General features: G+C 45.8%; 1 protein-coding gene across 1 annotated transcript; it reads right to left on the bottom strand.

The window, feature by feature from the left end:
- Window positions 1-356: 356 nt before the first annotated feature.
- ass1 (argininosuccinate synthase 1) lies at window positions 357-17331 on the bottom strand. The gene is made up of 15 exons (XM_049020613.1): window positions 17173-17331; window positions 15693-15802; window positions 13714-13782; window positions 13430-13618; window positions 13033-13089; window positions 12800-12874; window positions 11886-11956; window positions 11607-11637; window positions 9512-9602; window positions 7352-7436; window positions 6983-7047; window positions 5287-5418; window positions 3246-3402; window positions 733-798; window positions 357-595 (listed from the first exon to the last, which is right to left on the bottom strand). The coding sequence occupies exons 2-15, from the start codon at window positions 15792-15794 to the stop codon at window positions 547-549; spliced, it is 1239 nt and encodes a 412-aa protein (XP_048876570.1). The 5' UTR covers window positions 15795-15802; window positions 17173-17331; the 3' UTR covers window positions 357-546.
- Window positions 17332-20270: the final 2939 nt, after the last annotated feature.

Genomic DNA, 20270 nt, shown 5'->3' with positions numbered 1-20270 from the left:
GATTGGTTTCATTCGGAGAGGATGCAACTGTTGTAATATGGTAATAATAATGATATATGGGATGGGGCAAGAACAACATCTGGGGATTTTTACCATCCTCTGTACTTCTGTTCTTGAGTATTGGAACTGGCCTTTGGCAATGGAAGGTGATGTGAAATGGGTGCACATATGGTCAAGTATGCATATTGAGAAACACCCAAAGACTCAACAAGTAAGGGTGGAGCCAAGGACCATGTCCACACCCATAAATTTAACTGGTCCTTGATGGCCACCCCAATCAAAATCTTCTTCAAACACCCCTGTTAACAAAAGATATTCAGCTGAGGAAATAAATCAAACCAAAGAATACAATGAGATTTATTAGACCACTAATTCCTTTATTCCGTAAGATCCTTGACAACATTATACTACTACAGCGTAGCAACCAGAGGCAGGGTGAGGATGACAGGAAAGTGGGTAGCAGGGCTTGGCAGGTTCCTGGCACATGGTGGCATGAGGTGACAGTCACATGGGGCAGCATGAGGACTCTGACCCCACACTGACCTTTCAGTCCGTGGAGTCAGTCTGACTCTGCAGCCTGTTGTACTCCTTCAGCCTGGGGCAAGAGAGAGAGCATCCATCAGATTACCTTTTACTAGCACCTTCTCAAGTCAAGTCAAATCAAGATAAGACTATACTGTCTCCTTAGCTCCTCTCCATCACATCTCACAGCCCCTTGGGGGGGGCACTCACCTGACGGCGTTGATCTTGATGAATCCCGAAGCATCGCAAGGGTCATAATTTCCTTGGATGTCCATGCTGTTATGGGAGGGAACAAAAAAGCACAGCTAAGCACAGTAACGTCCACTGTGTTCTGTACAATCAGAATAGTAGCATGAGTGACACAATTGTAAGACTGATATTAAAGCAAACGCACTCACCACATCTGCACTAAACATACAGAGCGAGGATTCCCAGCCTTCTCTCCACTGTCAGGATTCTACCAGTTAACTTCCAAAAATAAGCTATATATTTTCAAACTGCACCTTTTTTTCAGACTGCCAGCACCCCGCCCCCCCTCCCCCCAACAAGTTCACCGCAAGCTCCTCATTCCGCCTGCCCCTGTATGCCATACAACGTAGCCCCTTACATGGGGCATTCGAAGAACTCTACCGATCATTAAGAGAAATACACACAACAACTTTATTCATATAGCTACATATCAATAGTTAAATTACAAATGAATATCCATCATGGTACCCCAGCCTCATGTCCTCTGCTGTATGGGCTCCTAGGCCCAGGATAAGTAGTGAGAAGATGAATGGATTGATGGAGGGATTGATGGATGGATGGATGGTTGGATGATGGATGAATTGATATATGGATGGATGGACAGATGGACGGACGGACGGATAGATTGATTGATGTGTAGACTTGATACACTGAAGGCTATCCAATACAAAGAAATTCTTTTGAGCTCTGTAAAACCTGATGTCATCAGTGTAACCTTACACAGATGCTTAAGGTTAAAGGAAATGCTGTGAACAATGGATAAAGACCCATGATGTCTGACCCCAAGACGGTGACAGAACGAGGCAGAGGTAGTGCCTAAGTAACGTGGTTTGTAAGAGTAGGTGAGCAGTTATCATCCCGCTGATGTCCACTCCCCTTCGCCGTCGGCTGCTATGGTATTATGAATAATAAATACATTTGCATATGATAAGTAAGTGTGATTGGCATCCCGATCTCACAAGGAACCTCTGCTTGGCCTTTCGGGGCTCTCTAACAGGGTCCCACTGCACTTATTGACTAACCACGTTTGCCATAAATCACGCTTGATGGGGACGGATCCTCTGACATCACCTGTGCTCTTGGTGAGGGATTAAGCAGCTCTCTCAAGATGTTTACACAGCACGGTTATATGGCGAACATCAGCAGAGTTAGGTATATCGCTGCTTTAGTTATGCTGTATCAATTATTCACAACGGAGAAGGGAGTTAATCTGCCCGTGTGCCGGCAGTGGGGGATGTGGGGAAATCTCAGCATGATCATTTTGGTTACAAACAGCAACCTTGAACTGAAGCTAATTGCAAATGATTGTAAAACACAAATCATGCTCACAGAGTCATGTCTTTGACGTCTTCCTTTCATGTGAACATTTTTAAGGCTCTATGAAAATCCAGAGTTTCACCTCTTGCCCCTCTGTTTGCTGATGGGGGAGTCACCACAAGGTCTATGTTGAGTGTGACATCATTGTTTTTTGATACCACTCTCCATAACATTGCTATCTACCACACTTGCAATATCAGAATCAGAATCAGAAAAAAACTTTATTGATCCCTAGAGAGAAATTGCGTAATATCTCATCCAGTACCAATGTGATTTCTGATTGTGGCCTTCCTGTGATCCTGGGGATTCTTCTTGATTCCATCTTCTCTAACTCCCAAACATTACAGGAGGACCAGATTATGGAATCAGCTACACACTACATTCTGACATTCATGGGTAATGGGATGAAAAGCATCTACTTGGACTGATGCTAAAGACTAAAGGCACCATAGCCTAGAGTCAGTTGTGGTTCTTTGTCTGTGTGGGTTATGAGTAAATACACACACACACAGACACACACAAACATATATATGTAAAGGTTTATGGGTGTCGTGATTGGGATTATGGTTTTGCCCATAGAAATGAATGGACAGTCCCCACAAAGATATGAATACAAATGTGTGTGTGAGTGAGGGGGGGTCATCATGTACATTTATGAATGAGTGTGAAATATGCCACAGCTAAGTGGGCATCACCCTCCCTGGAGGCCTGGCGGACTCTCCATCATAATGGAACTCTTCCCAGTACCCATCTGTTCACTTGCCCCCCCTCCCCTCCCCCCAAGTTCCCTAAAATGCTGCCCTTAGGATGTCTCCGCTCAGTTGGACTGCTGCAACTCAACACCCAAAGTCCCACTGAGCCCAAGTGTTTGAGCTGAGGGGGGGGGGGGGGGCTTTCATCTGTGCAAACGTTAACCGATGTGAAGAAGGTCCTTCCCACGGCTTCCTCAGCTTTACCCTTGGCTGTGAATGTCACACGGTAAACATGGGACAGACTGGCCATTAGCGCAGCCATTCTCACACTGTCCTTCCCAGTGACTCAACCCCTGACTCCACCCCGAGGGTGAAATTGGTCCGTGCCTGAATGGGGTCATTGTGCAGAGACTCCATCAACGTTAACGTTTAGAGAATAAACGTGCACACAAGACGATCCCCCACCTGACGAGCTCCTCGTTGTACAGTGACTTGGGGGACTCCCTGCCCAGGATGTACACCTGCCCCTTGAAGACCGAGAGCTGCACCTTCCCTTCCACGTTCTCCTGGGACTTGGCGATGCACTGGCGGACAAACTCACACTCTGGACTGTACCAAAAACCTGAAGAGGGAAGGGGGGGGTGCAGTTCACATGATATATCCAAAGGTCTAAAATTTCATATTGATTTATACATTTAGCCGTTTTGCCTAAAGATCTGTACAAAAAAGGAAAGTTTGAGGTCAGTGAGTAGGGTCACCGTGGAGCAGTTGGGGATTAAGGCCTTGAATGAGGGCCCTATGTTGACAAGACCTCCCTGCCAAGGCATTGAAACCCATGCCAGAGGCACAGACCCCCCCCAGCCCAATCACCTATGCCATCTATCTGTGATTTAGGCAGAGCGCCACAGAGACCACTGTGATGCCCCCACATCTGCCCCACGGTAAAGTGGAGTATCACATTCCTCTTTTTTTCCTGTCTGATATTTGCTCTGAGGGAACTGGGAGGCCTGCAGGCCAGAGCATCAAATAATAATTCAGTGGATGTTTGTGTGTAGAATTCCGGAATTTTCCCCATAATGTGGAACGCCAACAGCTTGGGTGCGTGCATCTGATTTTCCGAGAAAAATCCCGCACAGACATTCCCAGGGAGCACCTTGCCCACTCTGGCAACCCCAAGAGAAACACCAGCTACGGTCTTAATTGTTATAGTTAACGACTAATGAGGTTAATCCACGACCCCTACGCAGTCTTCATCCTTCGCCTGACCCCCCCACGGCGGCTCGCACCTTTCCAGCCCCCGAGTCCCATGTGGGCCTAATTGCGGCGACCCCCGTAAGGAGTACCTAACAGAAGAAACCTCATTACAAATGTGGGAGGGGGAGGGGACCCAGCCACCCTCCAAACAAAGGGATGGGGACACCTGAGCCGGGCCACCGCGGTGGGGGGGCCATTTCTGGAGGTGGGGGGGTGGGGGTGCCGAGTATCAGCTGGTGGCAGCTCTGAGAGCGGCCCACTTAGAGGTGGGCCTGGCTGGTACTGCGAGCTTCGCTTTAATGAACGTAATGAGCGAAGGCAGGAGGCCGTATTTCGGGCAGACAAAGCATCTGACTCCCTGAGTCCCATTACGCAGCTGGGCTCACACGCCTGCCCGCTGACCTACAGACCTCGCAAACAGGAGTAAACACTCTGCGCCGCGCGGGGAAAGGACCCTCGTGCAACTTTCTGGCTCAAAATCACATTGGTCCTGTGACCAAACCAAATGCCCCTCTAGTCAACAAGCCCTGATGAATCTGAAAATCCCATTAATTTCTCAGATCGATTCCCTCCACCCATCGCGGGATTCCCACAGGGTGGTTTTCTGCTACCCATCTCATCGAGGCATTCCCCGCCTGGTCTGCCCTACTCTGGTCTCTGAGAAAAGACCGCAAATCAGCAGTGAAGTCAAACACCATCGTGGGGTCACACCTCAAGACAGCAAACCTCTATAGCAGTGGAGCCCAATCTGGTCCTCTGGGACCTGCAGACAATCCACGTTTTTGCTCCCTCGCAGCTCCCGCAAAAATGTGGACTGTCCTGGGAGCTGGGAGGGAGCAAAAATGTGGATTGTCTGTGGGTCCCCGAAGACCGGGCTGGGAAACACTGATCTATAAGATGGCACGAGCTGCGATTAAGACTCAGAGCAAGCAGGATGTGGCTCATCCCAGCATCATGTAACTACCAGGGAGCCAACATAGGGGATGAAGCTCAGATTTACTTAGAAGGTACAGAAACTTCCAACTTCCAAAGAGGACAATAACATATAACAAGAAATATCTGAAATCATGGGTGTAGCAAGGAATTCTGTACCCACTGATAAAATATCACCTTCAGTTCATTCTGTTGACTAAGGTTCTTCTCGGTAGGTCGTTAGTCTTTAATTCTGAGCCCCTTTGAGTCCAAGGCCCAGGAAAACCACCCCCCCAAAAAAAAAATTTATGACCGTGTGCACAGCATGCTTTCAACCTACCGTTGTAAATAAGCTCTGACAGCTTGACCCCCAGGCCCTGCTTGATCTTGCGAACCTCCCGGTCCATGGTGAAAGTCTCGATGTCCAGGTGAGCGTGGAACAGGATGGTGCCTCCAGGAGTTTCATAGATGCCTGAATGAAGAGGAAATTAAGAAATGCAGAGAATAATAGAGAGCTCAGGCCACACAAGACCACACATGTGAATGTTGGGGGCTGAAAAGTCTAGTTGTAGTGAAGGAGGCCTGAGATCCAAGGGAAAGGTCAGAGCAGTGTTTCCCAAGCCAGGGCTCGGGGACCCCCAGATGGGCCACGTTTATGCTCCCTAATGTGAGTTGGGAGGGAGCAAAAACATGGACTGTCTTGGGGGGGGTCCCTGAGGACTTGGTTGATAAACACTGAGTAAGAGTGTTCAATGAATCATTTTGTAGGATAACAGACACAAATCATAGTCATGGAATCATGGCTCAGATGAGAGCAAGGTCAGAAAAAATCCAGAGAATTATGCAAAGCAGGATCAGAAGATGGGTGAGATTGTAGATGCAGGTAGTAATCAAAGAGAATCCCTAGGAGTCAACATGATTCAGCAAGGAGCAAACTCAGTACATCACAAAGGTTATAATTCAATGAGGTTCTCATATTACCCTTAGTCTAAAGATGGGGCATTCTGCAGGTTTTGTGTTCAGAAATGTGGAGGGGAGGGGGTAAGAGGCATGTGTGACATCAGCATTGCCTCAGAGTATAGAGAGCACAGGACTCAGAATGCAGATACCAGAGATTTTCATCAAATCAAATTACATCTCGTAAATAATGAAAATGGCACATAATTGTTCTATTCGTGGAAAATGGTAACAGGTTAAATGACAGAAGGCAATCTGTATCTACTCAGGTGGGAAACCCAGCACAAATGTCCCTGGTAACTGCAATTTGGATAACTTTACCTGGTTAAATCCCTGCCTTGTGAATGTGGGCCCTGTGAATCCCTGCCCTGTGGATGTGGGCCCTGTGAATCCCTGCCCTGTGGATGGGGGCCCCGTGAATCCCTGCCCTATGGATGGGGGCTGCGTGAATCCCTGCCCTGTGGATGGGGGCCCCGTGAATCCCTGCCCTGTGGATAGGGGCCCCGTGAATCCCTGCCCTGTGGATGGGGGCCCCGTGAATCCCTGCCCTGTGGATAGGGGCCCCGTGAATCCCTGCCCTGTGGATGGGGGCCCCGTGAATCCCTGCCCTGTGGATGGGGGCCCCGTGAATCCCTGCCCTGTGGATAGGGGCCCCGTGAATCCCTGCCCTGTGGATGGGGGCCCCGTGAATCCCTGCCCTGTGGATGGGGGCCCCGTGAATCCCTGCCCTGTGGATGGGGGCCGCGTGAATCCCTGCCCTGTGGATGGGGGCCCCGTGAATCCCTGCCCTGTGGATGGGGGCCCCGTGAATCCCTGCCCTGTGGATGGGGGCCCCGTGAATCCCTGCCCTGTGGATGGGGGCCACGTGAATCCCTGCCCTGTGGATGGGGGCCCCGTGAATCCCTGCCCTGTGGATGGGGGCCGTGTGAATCCCTGCTCTGTGGATGGGGGCCCCGTGAATCCCTGCCCTGTGGATGGGGGCCCCGTGAATCCCTGCTCTGTGGATGGGGGCCCCGTGAATCCCTGCCCTGTGGATGGGGGCCCCGTGAATCCCTGCCCTGTGCCTTGTGTCTCCTTACCCCGGGACTTCATGCCGATGAAACGGTTCTCCACTATATCGATGCGGCCGACGCCATGTCTCCCGCTGCACAGAACCACAGAAGGTGTATAATCATGCCCATGGAGACACGACCCCCCTTAGCTCACTGCTGCGCCAGACCCACCTTAATCACATGGCCTGTCACCTGTCTCCTGGGGGACAGTTAGTTTTGTCCTAACAGCACAAGAACTGCAAAAGCAATTACTCGGCTCAAGGCAGAACAGACTGATACTGAAGACAAACAGTCTGCACAACAACACAGCTAAATATTCCGCTGCAGTCATTGGGCTTCAGTACTGCTTTTGGACAGAAATATTGCGCCTCCTTGTGGAGGGGAGGGTCAATTTACCCAATCTCATTGAGGTATGTGAAAATCTGCAGGGCTGTGTCCACTGACTTCCCCTCCTTCAGATGAGTCACCTTGACTGGGACACCTGTGGACGAGACAAGATGGTGATGGAGACGGAATCTACCCCATTTTATTCACTTCACATTACATTTATCCATTTAAACAAATGAGAATCCATGTTTTTGTTCCTGGAGCTGACAGATAGCAAAAATGTGGACTCGGAGGGAGCAAAAACCGACTGTGGGTCCCTGAGGACTGGAATGGGAAACATTGATCTAGGGACATTCAGAGTGCTGAGGATATATATCTGCTCGCCAGGGTTTGTCAACAGTCCTAAAATGCCCACCATTGGTCATAGAAAGTGTCCAGAGGAAGGAATGGGGAGCAGACAGAAGTGCAGATGAATTAAAAAAAACTTGTCGCCCCCTTCTGGATTAAGCCTGTAAAATAATTCCTAGGTCGATCTCTTTGTCACCCCCACCCTCCCACTTGACTCATCTCAAATTTTCTCTGTTCTGTGTTTCCCGCTCAAGCTACAGGAATTCATGGGCCTATCCCTCGGGTAAGAGTGACAGTGTGAGAGTTCAGGGCTCGTTGGCAGGACGAGTGAAAAGCTCTTGGGAAAGAAGGACACAGAAAAGAATCTTTGTCTATAATAAATCTATTAATCCGTGTCTCATCGGCGGTTAGCGATGGTCGGCTCGAGAAGTTTTCATCGCCTTTCTTTACCCGACGAAATGCAAACGATGTAAAGAACAGCTAACACAGTAAGCCAAAAAAAAAAACGTGAGAATTCTCATGATCTGTCCTCGGCGTGTTAATAATCTGATTAAAACTCTGTATAAAGAATGTGTCGAAGGGAGCTCCATTATCGGGATGCCGTGTCCCTCCCCGGGTTCGAGGATTTGGGGCGGCCCTTTCTTCGGTTCGAGATGGGGGGAGCCACACAAAGGGGCAGCGGACACAGTTGTAGGAAAAATTACGCCATTATGTTTCCCTGCCCACCCCCCAATTAATGCAAAATGCCGGAGAGAAAAGGAGGGAAAAAGTTCCATGGAAAAGTAAAACTGTCGGAAAAAAAAGGGGAGAGAGAAAAGAATAATGTGTCTCAACTGTGGACTGAAGGAACAGGGCGAAAAGAAGTTAAAAATTAAAGGTGCACATCTGTGGGATTCCAGGCTTTCAGATCAGCTTTAAAAAATTACTTCCCCACTCCGACATTGAAGGGGATGAGAAAACATAAGACACATTTTAAAAATATATAAAAGGAGCATATTCTCTAGGATTCGAGCCTTTCACTTCAACACAAAAGCAGGCAACTTATGCATGCAAATACTTTCACCCCCCTGCCCCCACCCCTGCCCCTGAGCCCCCCACTGCCCACCCAAAATACACAATGGGCCAATTATAAATGCAATAAAAATCATAGCTTCACTTGTCAGTTTAATTAGTATCTCTGCCTTTAATGGGGAAATGAGGTGAGGCACTGACTGAATGGAGGAACACAGGCATCTTACAGATCATTTGGGTTGTTTAACTCTGGTTCTTGTTGTGGTTCTTGTTGTGGTTCTTGGTAGTATAACAAGGTTTTTTATTATTAATACATACACAGTCATCTGTCAACTGATGTCCTTTTGAGTAATGTCTGACTGTACTTACGTCCCATAAGAGCCTGATTAAAATTTATCAAGAGACGTCTGAAGCATAAGTAGTTAACGTTAGCAGACGAATTTTACCATGTGTGTGGTATGCGGCAAGAACCAAAACAAACCGGCTTCACTGCCACTATAGAGGTTTGGTTAAATGTGTGTGATATTATATTTTCTGTTGTGCTGTATATTTGATATCTGCCCTATAATGATCGAGATTGAACATAGCCTGCATGTAAGTCGATGGATACCTGTAGCTGTAACGGTAAAATGCTGACATACCAAAACATGCGACTGTGACTGGCAAGTTGCTGAACAGCTTGAAGAAATCATCGGATTTATCAGTGCATTACTATTGGCTGCTCAGTGTCCTGCCCACTGCAACATCACTGCAATCTCAGCACGATAAACCCACTTATGGGATTGGCCTTCAGTCATCAGTGAGGTACTTGCCATCCAATAATATCTAGATAATAAGGAGACAGTGAAGAGGATATATAGGGATGCTCACCTTTGCTGAACTCGATCTCCAGCATGTCTGGAGTGTTGGGAGAATCTTGTGGGTTCTTGGTCATCATGAAGAGATCAGAGGGGGCGTGATTCTGCAAGACACAAGTGTAGATGTTACAGATGTTATAGATGTTACAGATGTTACAGATGTTACAGATACCTGGCTGAGGTTCACTAGGCAGGAGGAATGTTGTGTTTCGGAGACAGTCTCTGATCACCAAGGATCACCAGATCAATAACAATAGATCCAATAGATCCAGCCAGCCTGTATTTCTCTATGCATGCATCTCCTTTTGTTAAGTGTGTTTCACAGAAACCTTTAGATACAGTATTGTGCAGTAGTCTTAGGCAGTCAAAGAAAATGTTTAAGGCTGTTTATCGGGGTAGTAAATGCAATAAAAATATTCAAATAGGACAGTAGCACAATAAAAACTGGCTAATAAAAGCCAACAAAAATTAGGTCTGTTCTCCAGAAAGGTTACTACTGTGATATCCTTTTAAGTAGCAGTTGGATACAGGTTTTCCCACACAGCCATTCCATGTATTTGTTAAAGTTCACCACCAGCTCAATTAATTCATTTACTTAGTTAAATAACTCAATGAGGTACTCATTAGCCAAACATGACTGTAGGAGACTTTCTGGAATGGCTAAGCTGACACACTTTGACAGACATAATGTCATAGTTTTACACCGACATGAAGATCACTACACGGTACTGTACCCCTGGAGTCATGCTACATATTAATGCTTTGGGACTGCACAGACATACAGGCATGCAGAGGGATTGGGAATGTGCAAATATGAAAAAGAAGGGTCATTGGTGTGTGGGGGCAGAACTCATACCAATAATGTTCAGGTCTGACCTCACTTTCGGGAGAAGCCAATAAGCGGCATCCTTTCACATGCACTGCCGGAGCCTTCAGGCTTTTCAATAAATGGTAAAATAAGTGAGGGATCCCATTGCCTGTTTCCACTCCCTTCATAGCAATATCTGTATGACAGCAATGGAAACCTAAATCACAGAACTCAGCAGGCTGGATGGCGACATCTCACAGATGAACAAGGGCTTTTTAAAAGTTATAAGGCATAATGTCTCTAAATAATATTCAGCTTATTTGTTGGCTTAAAATAAATTCCAGGTGCATTTTTTACTACCATAATTCTTGAGGAATTAGTCATTATAATATTTTTATTATAGTGTGACACTGATCTAATATATCACGACTTAAAAAAATTGGTTTAGACTCCTGAAGGTATATTGCTACCGGGGGTTACATTTGTCTACAAATACGCTGGGGTGTTAACACATTAACACAACAGGGGGGCAGTTCTTCATGCGCAGCCCGGGCATGACCACAGCAACAATGGGAGGGGGGCATGCTGGGGGTCCGGGGCCAGCTGACCGGCCGGCCCCAGCCCTGCAAGCAAACTCCCATGAAATCGCTAATTACCAGAGCCGACCCTGATAGACCAGTGCCTGTCTGTCCCGACTTCTTCCCAGGGGATGTGTGAGTGAGAATGAGAGACAAAAAGGGTGAGGAAGAGGGACAGGCCGCTACCAGGCTAGCTTATCTGGAGACTTAAGGGGCAACTCGGGCGTCACTGCGTGACCTTTGACCCCCAGGGATCCCCCTCTCTCAGAGTGCAGGAATGTGTCCAGACAGTCTGGACAATGGCTCTTAGGGTCTTTGAAGCGAATCATGCAGCTCCTGATTCTTTTCTCTGGGTATCATCCAGTGAATTTAATTTTTTCTACTCAGAAATACATGAAACGATAAACAAATGAAATCTCCTAAAGCCAATTAATAGCGAACTATATGAAGTACTGGTTTTGTACCTTAATTAGTTCAACTTCATCCACGCCTAGATTCCAAGGTTTATCATCTTTACTATTTTGCATTAATTATTATGAACTATTTCACTGAATCCCTCACCGTAAATCAACACTCTACAGTCCACCTCACCGCACCATGTCACAGAAGACAAAAACCGTTTCCTGTACCCAGTGCCCACAACCCACAAACGGCAGACTCCTGTTCTCTGTGTCAAGTTACTGCGAGCCACAGGTTCTGCCAGTACATCTACAGACCCGTACCTTTGGGTTCTCCAGGATCCCGGACTCATAGCTGCGGTAAAAGAGAAAATAATGTCAGCATTACAGCAATAACATGTATGAAGACACAGGCACAGCACAAGGGGCTCGAACCGCTAATCTGTTAAGGCGTAAAAGGCTGCAAACCTGCAAACATGTACGACTGAAATGCAGTCCAGTTCAACAGTGTGATAATTACCATAAAAATGATCATTATTATTATTATTATTATAGCCATTGACACATTAGTTGGTGCTTTATGTTACTGAGGGTGGAGCCCACCTGATGTGCATCAGGTTGGCATCCATGCTCCACGGGGCCTTGGGGGTGACAGGGACAGGAATGCCATTTTTCTGCAAGGTGAAGTGTGTATTGGGGGGGGGGGGGGTGTTAGAGATACAAAGTAAAGCAGTGGCTAAAAATGCAAGCGAATATAATGATAAGCTGATTAATTTTGGACAAAGAAACTCCTAGTCACAGATAGGATATGTTGCACTGTGTTGCACTGTGTTGCACTGTGTTGCACTGTGTTGCACTGTGTTACACTGTGTTACACTCAGACAGGTGACTAGCCACACAGATCTTTCTGAGACGGGAAATATCCAAGCTCACTGTGAACCTGAAGCCTTGCTTCACGAAGCAGGATTTTTTGATTAGCCAGATAACTTGTCGGATTTAAGGCAGTCTGGTATAAATGTAAGGGAACGAAGATAAAGTCCATTTAAAGTCGGGTACCGTACATTCATCAAGTTATCTGGCTGAGCAAGAAATCCTGCTTCATGAAACAGACCCCTGGACTGGAAAACAAGGAAAACAGATGGACAGACAGACAGACAGACAGACAGACAGATACATGGGTGGAAAAAGCGACAAGCTCGAGACAAGTCCAATGCATGTTTGACTAGTAATATATTATAGCTGCCAACAGCTGGTACCAAAGAAGTATTCTCAGTCATCACAAAACATGACAGCAAAAAAAATCAGGTACATAGAAACATTATGAGCGCCATCCAGTGGAGAAATAACATATATACCATGAGCATAACACTTAATGCTGTATTCAGCCATGAGTCGGCGTGTTACAGCTTAACATGGCTTTCATCCCCAAAAACCCACAAACAGATGTGAACACATTGGGGGGGGGGGGGGAGCAGTGCAATGGTCTCGGGAGGATGGGCGGGGGGGGGGGGGATTACCTGCGCATACTCCATCAGGTCCTTCCTGCCTTTGAAGCGATTGTAGAACTCCGGGATCCTCCAGGGGGCGATGATCTGGCCATGAGCAAGGCAAAGGCAATAAGGCAATAGCTCAAATGTAAATTTGCCTTCTTCTGTACTTCTGTTTCCAATTATGCCCCCCCTCCCCTCCCCTCCCCTCCCGGGACACTTATTCAGGCTGCACAATTCATTACTATTGAGGAGTAATCTACCTGTATGGCTGGATAAACGGCGTAGTAAGTCAGTTCAAATCGAATCTGATCGTTGCCCTGTGGGAGAAGAGGACATGATTAGTAGACCAGCGATTTCTTACCATCGGCAAGTTAAATTAAACTTTTCTAAACAGGCTGAATGAAAGAAAATTCCTACAAAATGCCTATCGGTAGTATGCACTTATGTTTGTTTACGCTACAGTGTGTCATAAATCTTATGCAATTTCCACAAACCCTCTGCTTTGTCTCCACCTACTGGTCTACTTAAACTATTGCATAATATCTATGTGTTAGTTTTGCAGGTCATAGACAGTAATCAACTGGATTTATTCTACTAATGACCATAAAAAGCATATATGCATGATCCATGAAAAGAGCAAGGGGGCTGTCGGGGTACCTTTCCCGTGGCACCGTGGGAGACGAATTGCGCCCCCTCCTGTTTGGCGATTTGAACCTGCCGCTGAGCGATGCAGGGCCGGGCGATGGATGTCCCCAGAAGATAGCGATCCTCATAGATGGCGTTGGCTTGGACAGACATCCAGATAAACGCTGTAACGAACTCCTCCCGGAGATCCTCAATGAACACCTGCGATGGGGGAATTCGGAGGGGCGGAGCTTAAGGCGCTACAATATTCCCCACCCCCTCTGCAGTACAAGATACGCTACTATACTGGGCCATACCTTTTTTGCTCCAAGAGCCTCTGCCTTCTTCCGTGCCGCCTCGAAGTCCTCATCCTGACCAATGTTGGCCTGTGGAGCAATAAAACCCAATTACTGTACAAATCTGTCTACCCACATAGTTATATTCAAAGCTCAATTGTCCAGATGCAAGTACAAGTGCAAACATCAGAGCAGTGATCACACATAGTGTTAATGAGTAAATGTTCCAGACAGGAAACATACTGCACTCAGCACTGCCATCCTGGAAAGGACAAGCAGTTAGAAAATGGATGGATGGATGAACATTGAAGGCTATGCGATCCAGTGAAGTTTTCCAAAGTTCTGTAGAACTGCTGTAATCATGCAAGAAAAACAAGAAAGCAAGACTCGATTCCATGACATAAAATGTAAAAAACAAAATTAAATTAATCAGATTTTAAGAACAAAAATGTGGGTTATTAGGTCCTTTGGGAAAAAAAATGCTCCTATCCCAGCCAAGGTCCAAGCAGTCGGTCCACATTTTTGTGCATCCCCCCCACTGCCCCCCCGCCAAATGCTGTACACTGACATTGGGGATCCATGTATATAATGTCAGTTCATGACTCACAGACAAGATTAAGAAATCAAAGAGTTGCTACTAAAGTCACTGCAACTACTCAAGGTTTGTTAATCATTCAAATATGTTCAATTTCCGTTTCCTGTTCTGTTATCAAAATTTCAACGAGCTCCACAATAAAAGCAAATACAGCTGAATCCCTCACTGGCACATGGGGGTGGGAAGACAGGATTATTGCATATGCTACCCCCCCCTGATGCGGACAGCTGAGGTCCAGAGAGTACAAATCCAGACCAAGATTTCCTTTAGCCAACCAGTTGAGTCTCTGTGACTGTGACTCTTTATAGTCAACTGGTTGGTTGAAACAAAATCCTGGTCTGGATTTTTACTTGGATCCGAACGATCCACCTCTGTACTCTGCCTACATTTACCGTAAAGATGAACATTTTTGTCTGTTATTTCCTGCTGAGAGCATCACCACTGTCTGCTGGCCACTCAGTAAAAATCTTAAGGGAGAACATAATTATACTAATCTTTACGGATTTAGAGTACAAAGCATTTCTAGGTAAAAAGAATTAGTCAGATTACTAGGGGTAGGAAGGTCTCATATTTATTACAAACACCCCCCCCACTTGGATTTATACTTCTGAAATTTAGAATTTTGCCAAGTGGTAAGGGGGTGGCTGGCCTGGAGGGGGTCAGGGGTCCCCCTTGGTATATTTTAGTGAGCAGGGGTATATTCTAGGGCCCCTGTAAAGTGTTAGGGCCACTGAACCTGCCAGGGTATCCCTGCCCCTGCGAGACCCCTGGTGGCCAGTGGCTGCAACACGGACTTAAAACAGCCAGAGATGGACCCACCTCTCTTTTTACCTGAATTTGTCTGGGCTTCCTCTCGCTTTCTTTGAAACAAGGGAGCTTCAAATAACGGCTGTGGCAACCGGCCATAGTGCCCAAGGGGACAGGAGGCGTGCTCACACAAGCCTAAGCCAGCAGTCGTAGCGCCTCCCATCCTGCGCCACCAGCGCCAGCCAGTGCACTCGGGTGTGCACGCAGAGAGAGCGTACTCTTCACAGTGCAGCCATGCACCGTACCCTAGCATTCCGCAATTCCCTGTAACACTTTCTTTGACAGTCTGCACTGTTTTAGTTGTTTATGTTCTAAATGTCTGTTTTACTCTTTAAATGTAACCATGCTATGTCCTTAGGGGAGGAGGGAGGGAGGGAGACAGAGATAGAGGGAGAGAGGGAGAGAAAGAATCTATCTATCTATCTATCTATCTATCTATCTATCTATCTATCTATCTATCTATCTATCTATCTATCTATCTGTCTATCTGTCTGTCTGTCTGTCTGTCTGTCTGTCTGTCTGTCTGTCTGTCCCGTCTCTCAATGTTGATGCGGGAGGGACAAAATGTGGCTGCAACCCAGACTCTCTTGCCTCTTACCAGGTAAGCGATGACATCATATCCTTGCTCCTTCAGCCAGACCAGGATACAGGAAGTGTCCAGTCCACCGCTGTAAGCCAGAACTACGGTGCCTTTTGACATGATGTGAGCTGATGGGAAATTGCCAGGCATGGCAGGTGGCGGGGGGGGGGGGGGGGGGGGTTTAAGGCACACAGGGGTGGGGAGACAGGATCATTACATAATCTTCTCCACCTACATTTACTGTAAAGATGAATATTTTTGTCTGTTATTTCCTGCTGAGAGTGTCACCACTCTGGCCACTCAAGGCCCAACATAATTTTGACTAATCTTTACTGATTTAGGGTACATGGCATTCATGGGTACATGGCATTCATGGGTACATAGCATTCATGGGTACATAGCATTCATGGGTAAAAAGAATTCATCAGATCAGTAGAGGTTGGAAGGGAGTCTCATATTTATTACAAACACTATTAATGCCTACTGATATGATCAATGGTATATTTATGCATTTTAAAGAGCAACAAATGTGTATTATCCATAGATTTTCAACTCAGATTACATCAGAAATGCCTTCTTGTGATGCCAGAGGATTACATTTTATAGCTTGTTCTTTTTCTCTGAACTGCAACATTCCTTTTCTTATGTGAAATATTTTGTCGTCGTAAAAATAACATTTTGAATCATCCTGTATGGAACTGGACTCACCCTAACCCTAAGCTTTCATCTGTTATTTCCTGCTGAGAGCATCACCACTGTCTGTTGGCCACTCAGTAAAAATCTCACGGGCATCATAATTTTGATTATTCTTTACTGATTCAGAGTACAAAAATACTGTAAATCAGTCAACAGCATGGAACATTCCAGAGAACATTTTGATCAAAATGCAATTTTTACCACAGACTTGGTCAATGCTGGTTTGGGATTAAAATTTGGCCTAGGAGTTTGGGGTCCCACACGGCCAGACGGTAAATTTTACCATCCTGCATATCCATCAGCTCACTGGGAAAATACCTGGCATCTACCAGACAACCAGTCCAGCCCTGAACATAGTATTTAAAATCATTATTTTATTTTTCTTAATCAAAACATTTTGCCACAGACATGTTTGTTGATAAAATCTGGATGCAACACATTAGCTTAACTTGCATTTTCCTTAAAAATACAAACGCTTTTCACAAACCCATGCTACCAGTCCATTCAGTTGGGGTTTATTAAATTTATTAAATAAGGTACATTTACTTGTGTGATTGCACAGGAGATTATGTATGGCTATCACAGAGCAGATTATTCTTTTAACTGATACCAAAGCCGATAACTGATAAAACAGAGGTCTAAACTCGCATCAGTTATCGCATGATGAATGTCAGATACATATCAGTGCTCAATGACTGATAAATAGCTAACCAGATGACACCAGGCAGGCGATAATCATTTAGTCTAACATGCTTCACAGGTATAGATCCAAAAATCTGTTATTTAAAAAATGATATCTTACCTTAGAGGTATTTTTTATATATATAATTGCAGATGTTGCACCTGAGAAATGGCTACAAGGCTGATTTGCACTGGGGATAAAAGGAGTGAACAGAGCAATCTTTGAGACAACCACCTCGATCCTCGGCGAGTTTGCAATTGGGCAACAGGTTGCAGTAACAAATTTCCTAGTTTTGGCTTTTCCTTGCCAGTGGGGCGTTGCTCCCTGTAAGGTGTTGTCAGTGCATTCTTTGGTTATAATCATTCACTGCAGTGAGTGTAATACATTATCTTGGAGATCCAAAGGGTACTGTATTGCAGTCTTTGTAATGAAGGAAAATTGGTCTACAAACCACATATGTTTAACTTAATAGTACCTTGATAGTGGTAGTTTTATGTAGTTTTATGAGTTCACCTATGATTATTGCAGGATTGCCAAGTCTCAGGCATCTCACGAGACACTCACGTTTTCAGACTCACACACTCATACAAGAACTTAAAATTTGAAAATCTCACTCCAGCCAGCCGGTCAAAGTCGGCAACACTGACTGATCACGCATTAATTGCGGCTGTTACATACGGCGGATTATGAACAGCGGCACTGTTCTCGGTCCACTTGTTGTCTAAGCTGTGGCATCTTTCCAGTAATCAACAGACTGATTTGTGGATCCACGGACTGCCGCTTTTAAAACCCTAACCTGGAAAAATACCCTTTGTTATAACGGCACAACGACAAGATTCGTTGGCTTGTTGGAATGTCACTCGTCTTACCTGTTACCCAATTTATCAGTGACCATGATACCAAGACACAGTTCTGATGACATGAGGACATTATTCCCCCCTCCCCCCCCAATCTTGATATTCAGTTTCAGCTTGAATAATTTATCACTGGTACAAAAATAAATAAACAAACATAAATATAGTCCAACAGCCAGAAATATTTAGTTTAATATAGTTGACTTAAAATTCCTCACTTACTGCATAAACACATACCACGAGTGATAGTTTTAACAACAGTTATGATTATTTTAAATAATGAAGCTTGACGGGAAGCTGCCCGCCCATTTCGCTGGCAACGCATTAGAAGCAGAGGAACCTGTTGAGTGAGCACTGACAGCCGGACCAGCAGGCACAGGAGGAAGAGCACTGCAACAGGGACTTTCCCTACCTAAGGTGAGGAAAGTAGGCACTGCTTCCGAGGGGGCCATTTCTGGAATGAAAGCGGGTTTATTGCGCAATCTCACACCAGTATAAACTGGTCAATCTCCTTTCTAAAATCTGATTAGATTTAGATTAGATTATAAAATCTGAGCGTCACTCAGTCACCATGGCAACTAATGCTCTGAATTTAATTTACAAATGCATAGGTTTAGCTGACAGAAATGTGGGTTTGCCGGGCAGGACTGCAGTTGCAGAGTTTGATTTGGCGAAATCATTTTTTTTTCAAGAGATGGTCGACATAGCAGTGAATTTAACCTCCGGTTAGACATCATCCGCCGGCAAATATATTTGCGAAAGGTACCGTTTCACATCCAAGGCTGAATGACACTGAATCACTGCGTCATGTGAAGAGTAGCCAATAGCAGCATTTTCCTTTAGCGGCGTTTTTTCAGCCATGGTGGCAGTGGGGGCCTTGATTAATTTAATAATGTTTCCCTGGGATCAGTAAAGTTTAATTTACATACAATGAGTGATAGTTTTAACCACAGTTATGATTATTTAAAATTCTTAACTTAAGTTGAAATTATTATGAATTATCATTATTATTATTATTATTATTATTCTTGTTATTATTATTATTGTCACGGAACGCGGTCGGGCGAAGCGGCGATCGTGCGAATCGGCAGGCAGGAACGAGCAGACAAGACGAATTCAGGGCTGACAAGGGGTTTATTAAGAGATCCGGGGCAGGGAACATAGAACGGCAACTGACATCAATGACAGACAAGGCAAACAGGTAAGACCAGGACTTAAATAAGACAGGACCAAGCAAAGTAAATGGACAAAGCTGGAGACGATCAGGAAAGCACACGTGGGTAATCAGGGGGCGTGGTACACACGAGGAGCGGACGGAGCGGGCGTCACAACTCACAATTATTATTATTAATATTATTATTAAATTTTGAGAAACCTACACTGGACACTATGAAATGTAATGTCCTTTGATGTAACCAATATTTTCCGTCTGATCCATCCATCCATCCATCCATCCATCCATCCATTGTCTGGTTGAATGACAAGAATTAGGTTTTTGTTCTATTACGGAAACTGAACCACTTCCAACCCCGTTTTCCCGTACTCAGTCTCACCTTAAAAGTAAAATTACCTGGCTGCAATTTCCAATCACCAGGTGTCAAACCACATTTCAGTGTTTTTATGTATTATTGTCACGGTGGCGAGGCATGGTGCAGGGCGAGGAAGTGAGGGTGATGATCCAAAGATCCACATTGTACTACACCAAGAACAATTAACAAAGAACTAAAGAACAATCAGGAACAGAAGTAACTAGAGGGCAAACTTAAGACCAGGAAATCAAAGTAAAATGTAACTAACACGGGTTAAACACAAAACCAGTAATTACTAATAACAGACCCATGACCAGAGGCTTAACAGTTTCTGAGCCACGTGCTCAACCCACTCAGCTATGCTGTGCTCCAGGGAGCAAGGAGAACACGCGAGGGTTGAAGGACTATACGTGTTGATTGTGCTGAACTGGACATCCATCCATCCATTTTCCAAACCGCTTATCCTACTGGGTCGCGGGGGGTCCGGAGCCTATCCCGGAGGCAATGGGCACGAGGCAGGGAAAAACCCAGGATGGGGGGGCAGCCCATCGCAGGGCACACTCACACACCATTCACTCACACATGCACACCTACGGGCAATTTAGCGACTCCAATTAGCCTTAGCATGTTTTTGGACTGTGGGGGGAAACCGGAGTACCCGGAGGAAACCCCACGACGACATGGGGAGAACATGCAAACTCCACACACGTGACCCAGGCGGAGACTTGAACCCGGGTCCCAGAGGTGTGAGGCAACAGTGCTAACCACTGCACCACCATGCCACCCCCTCAGTTAAGAATCATTCATCTTAAAAAATGTCAGTGCTCATAAAAAC

The sequence above is a fragment of the Brienomyrus brachyistius genome, chromosome 7 (genome assembly GCF_023856365.1).
Source record: "Brienomyrus brachyistius isolate T26 chromosome 7, BBRACH_0.4, whole genome shotgun sequence".
Classification (NCBI taxonomy): domain Eukaryota; kingdom Metazoa; phylum Chordata; class Actinopteri; order Osteoglossiformes; family Mormyridae; genus Brienomyrus; species Brienomyrus brachyistius.
This window is presented reverse-complemented; position numbering and strand designations above follow the sequence as displayed.

Coding starts and splice junctions, on each gene's coding strand:
- ass1 (XM_049020613.1), bottom strand. CDS start 15,794: ATGTCAAAAGGCACCGTAGTTCTGGCTTACAGCGGTGGACTGGACACT. Junction 7,048..7,351: donor ACATACCTCAATGAGATTGG/GTAAATTGACCC, acceptor GGTTCTGTGCAG/CGGGAGACATGGCGTCGGCC. Junction 3,403..5,286: donor GTCAGAGCTTATTTACAACG/GTAGGTTGAAAG, acceptor TTCCCTCTTCAG/GTTTTTGGTACAGTCCAGAG.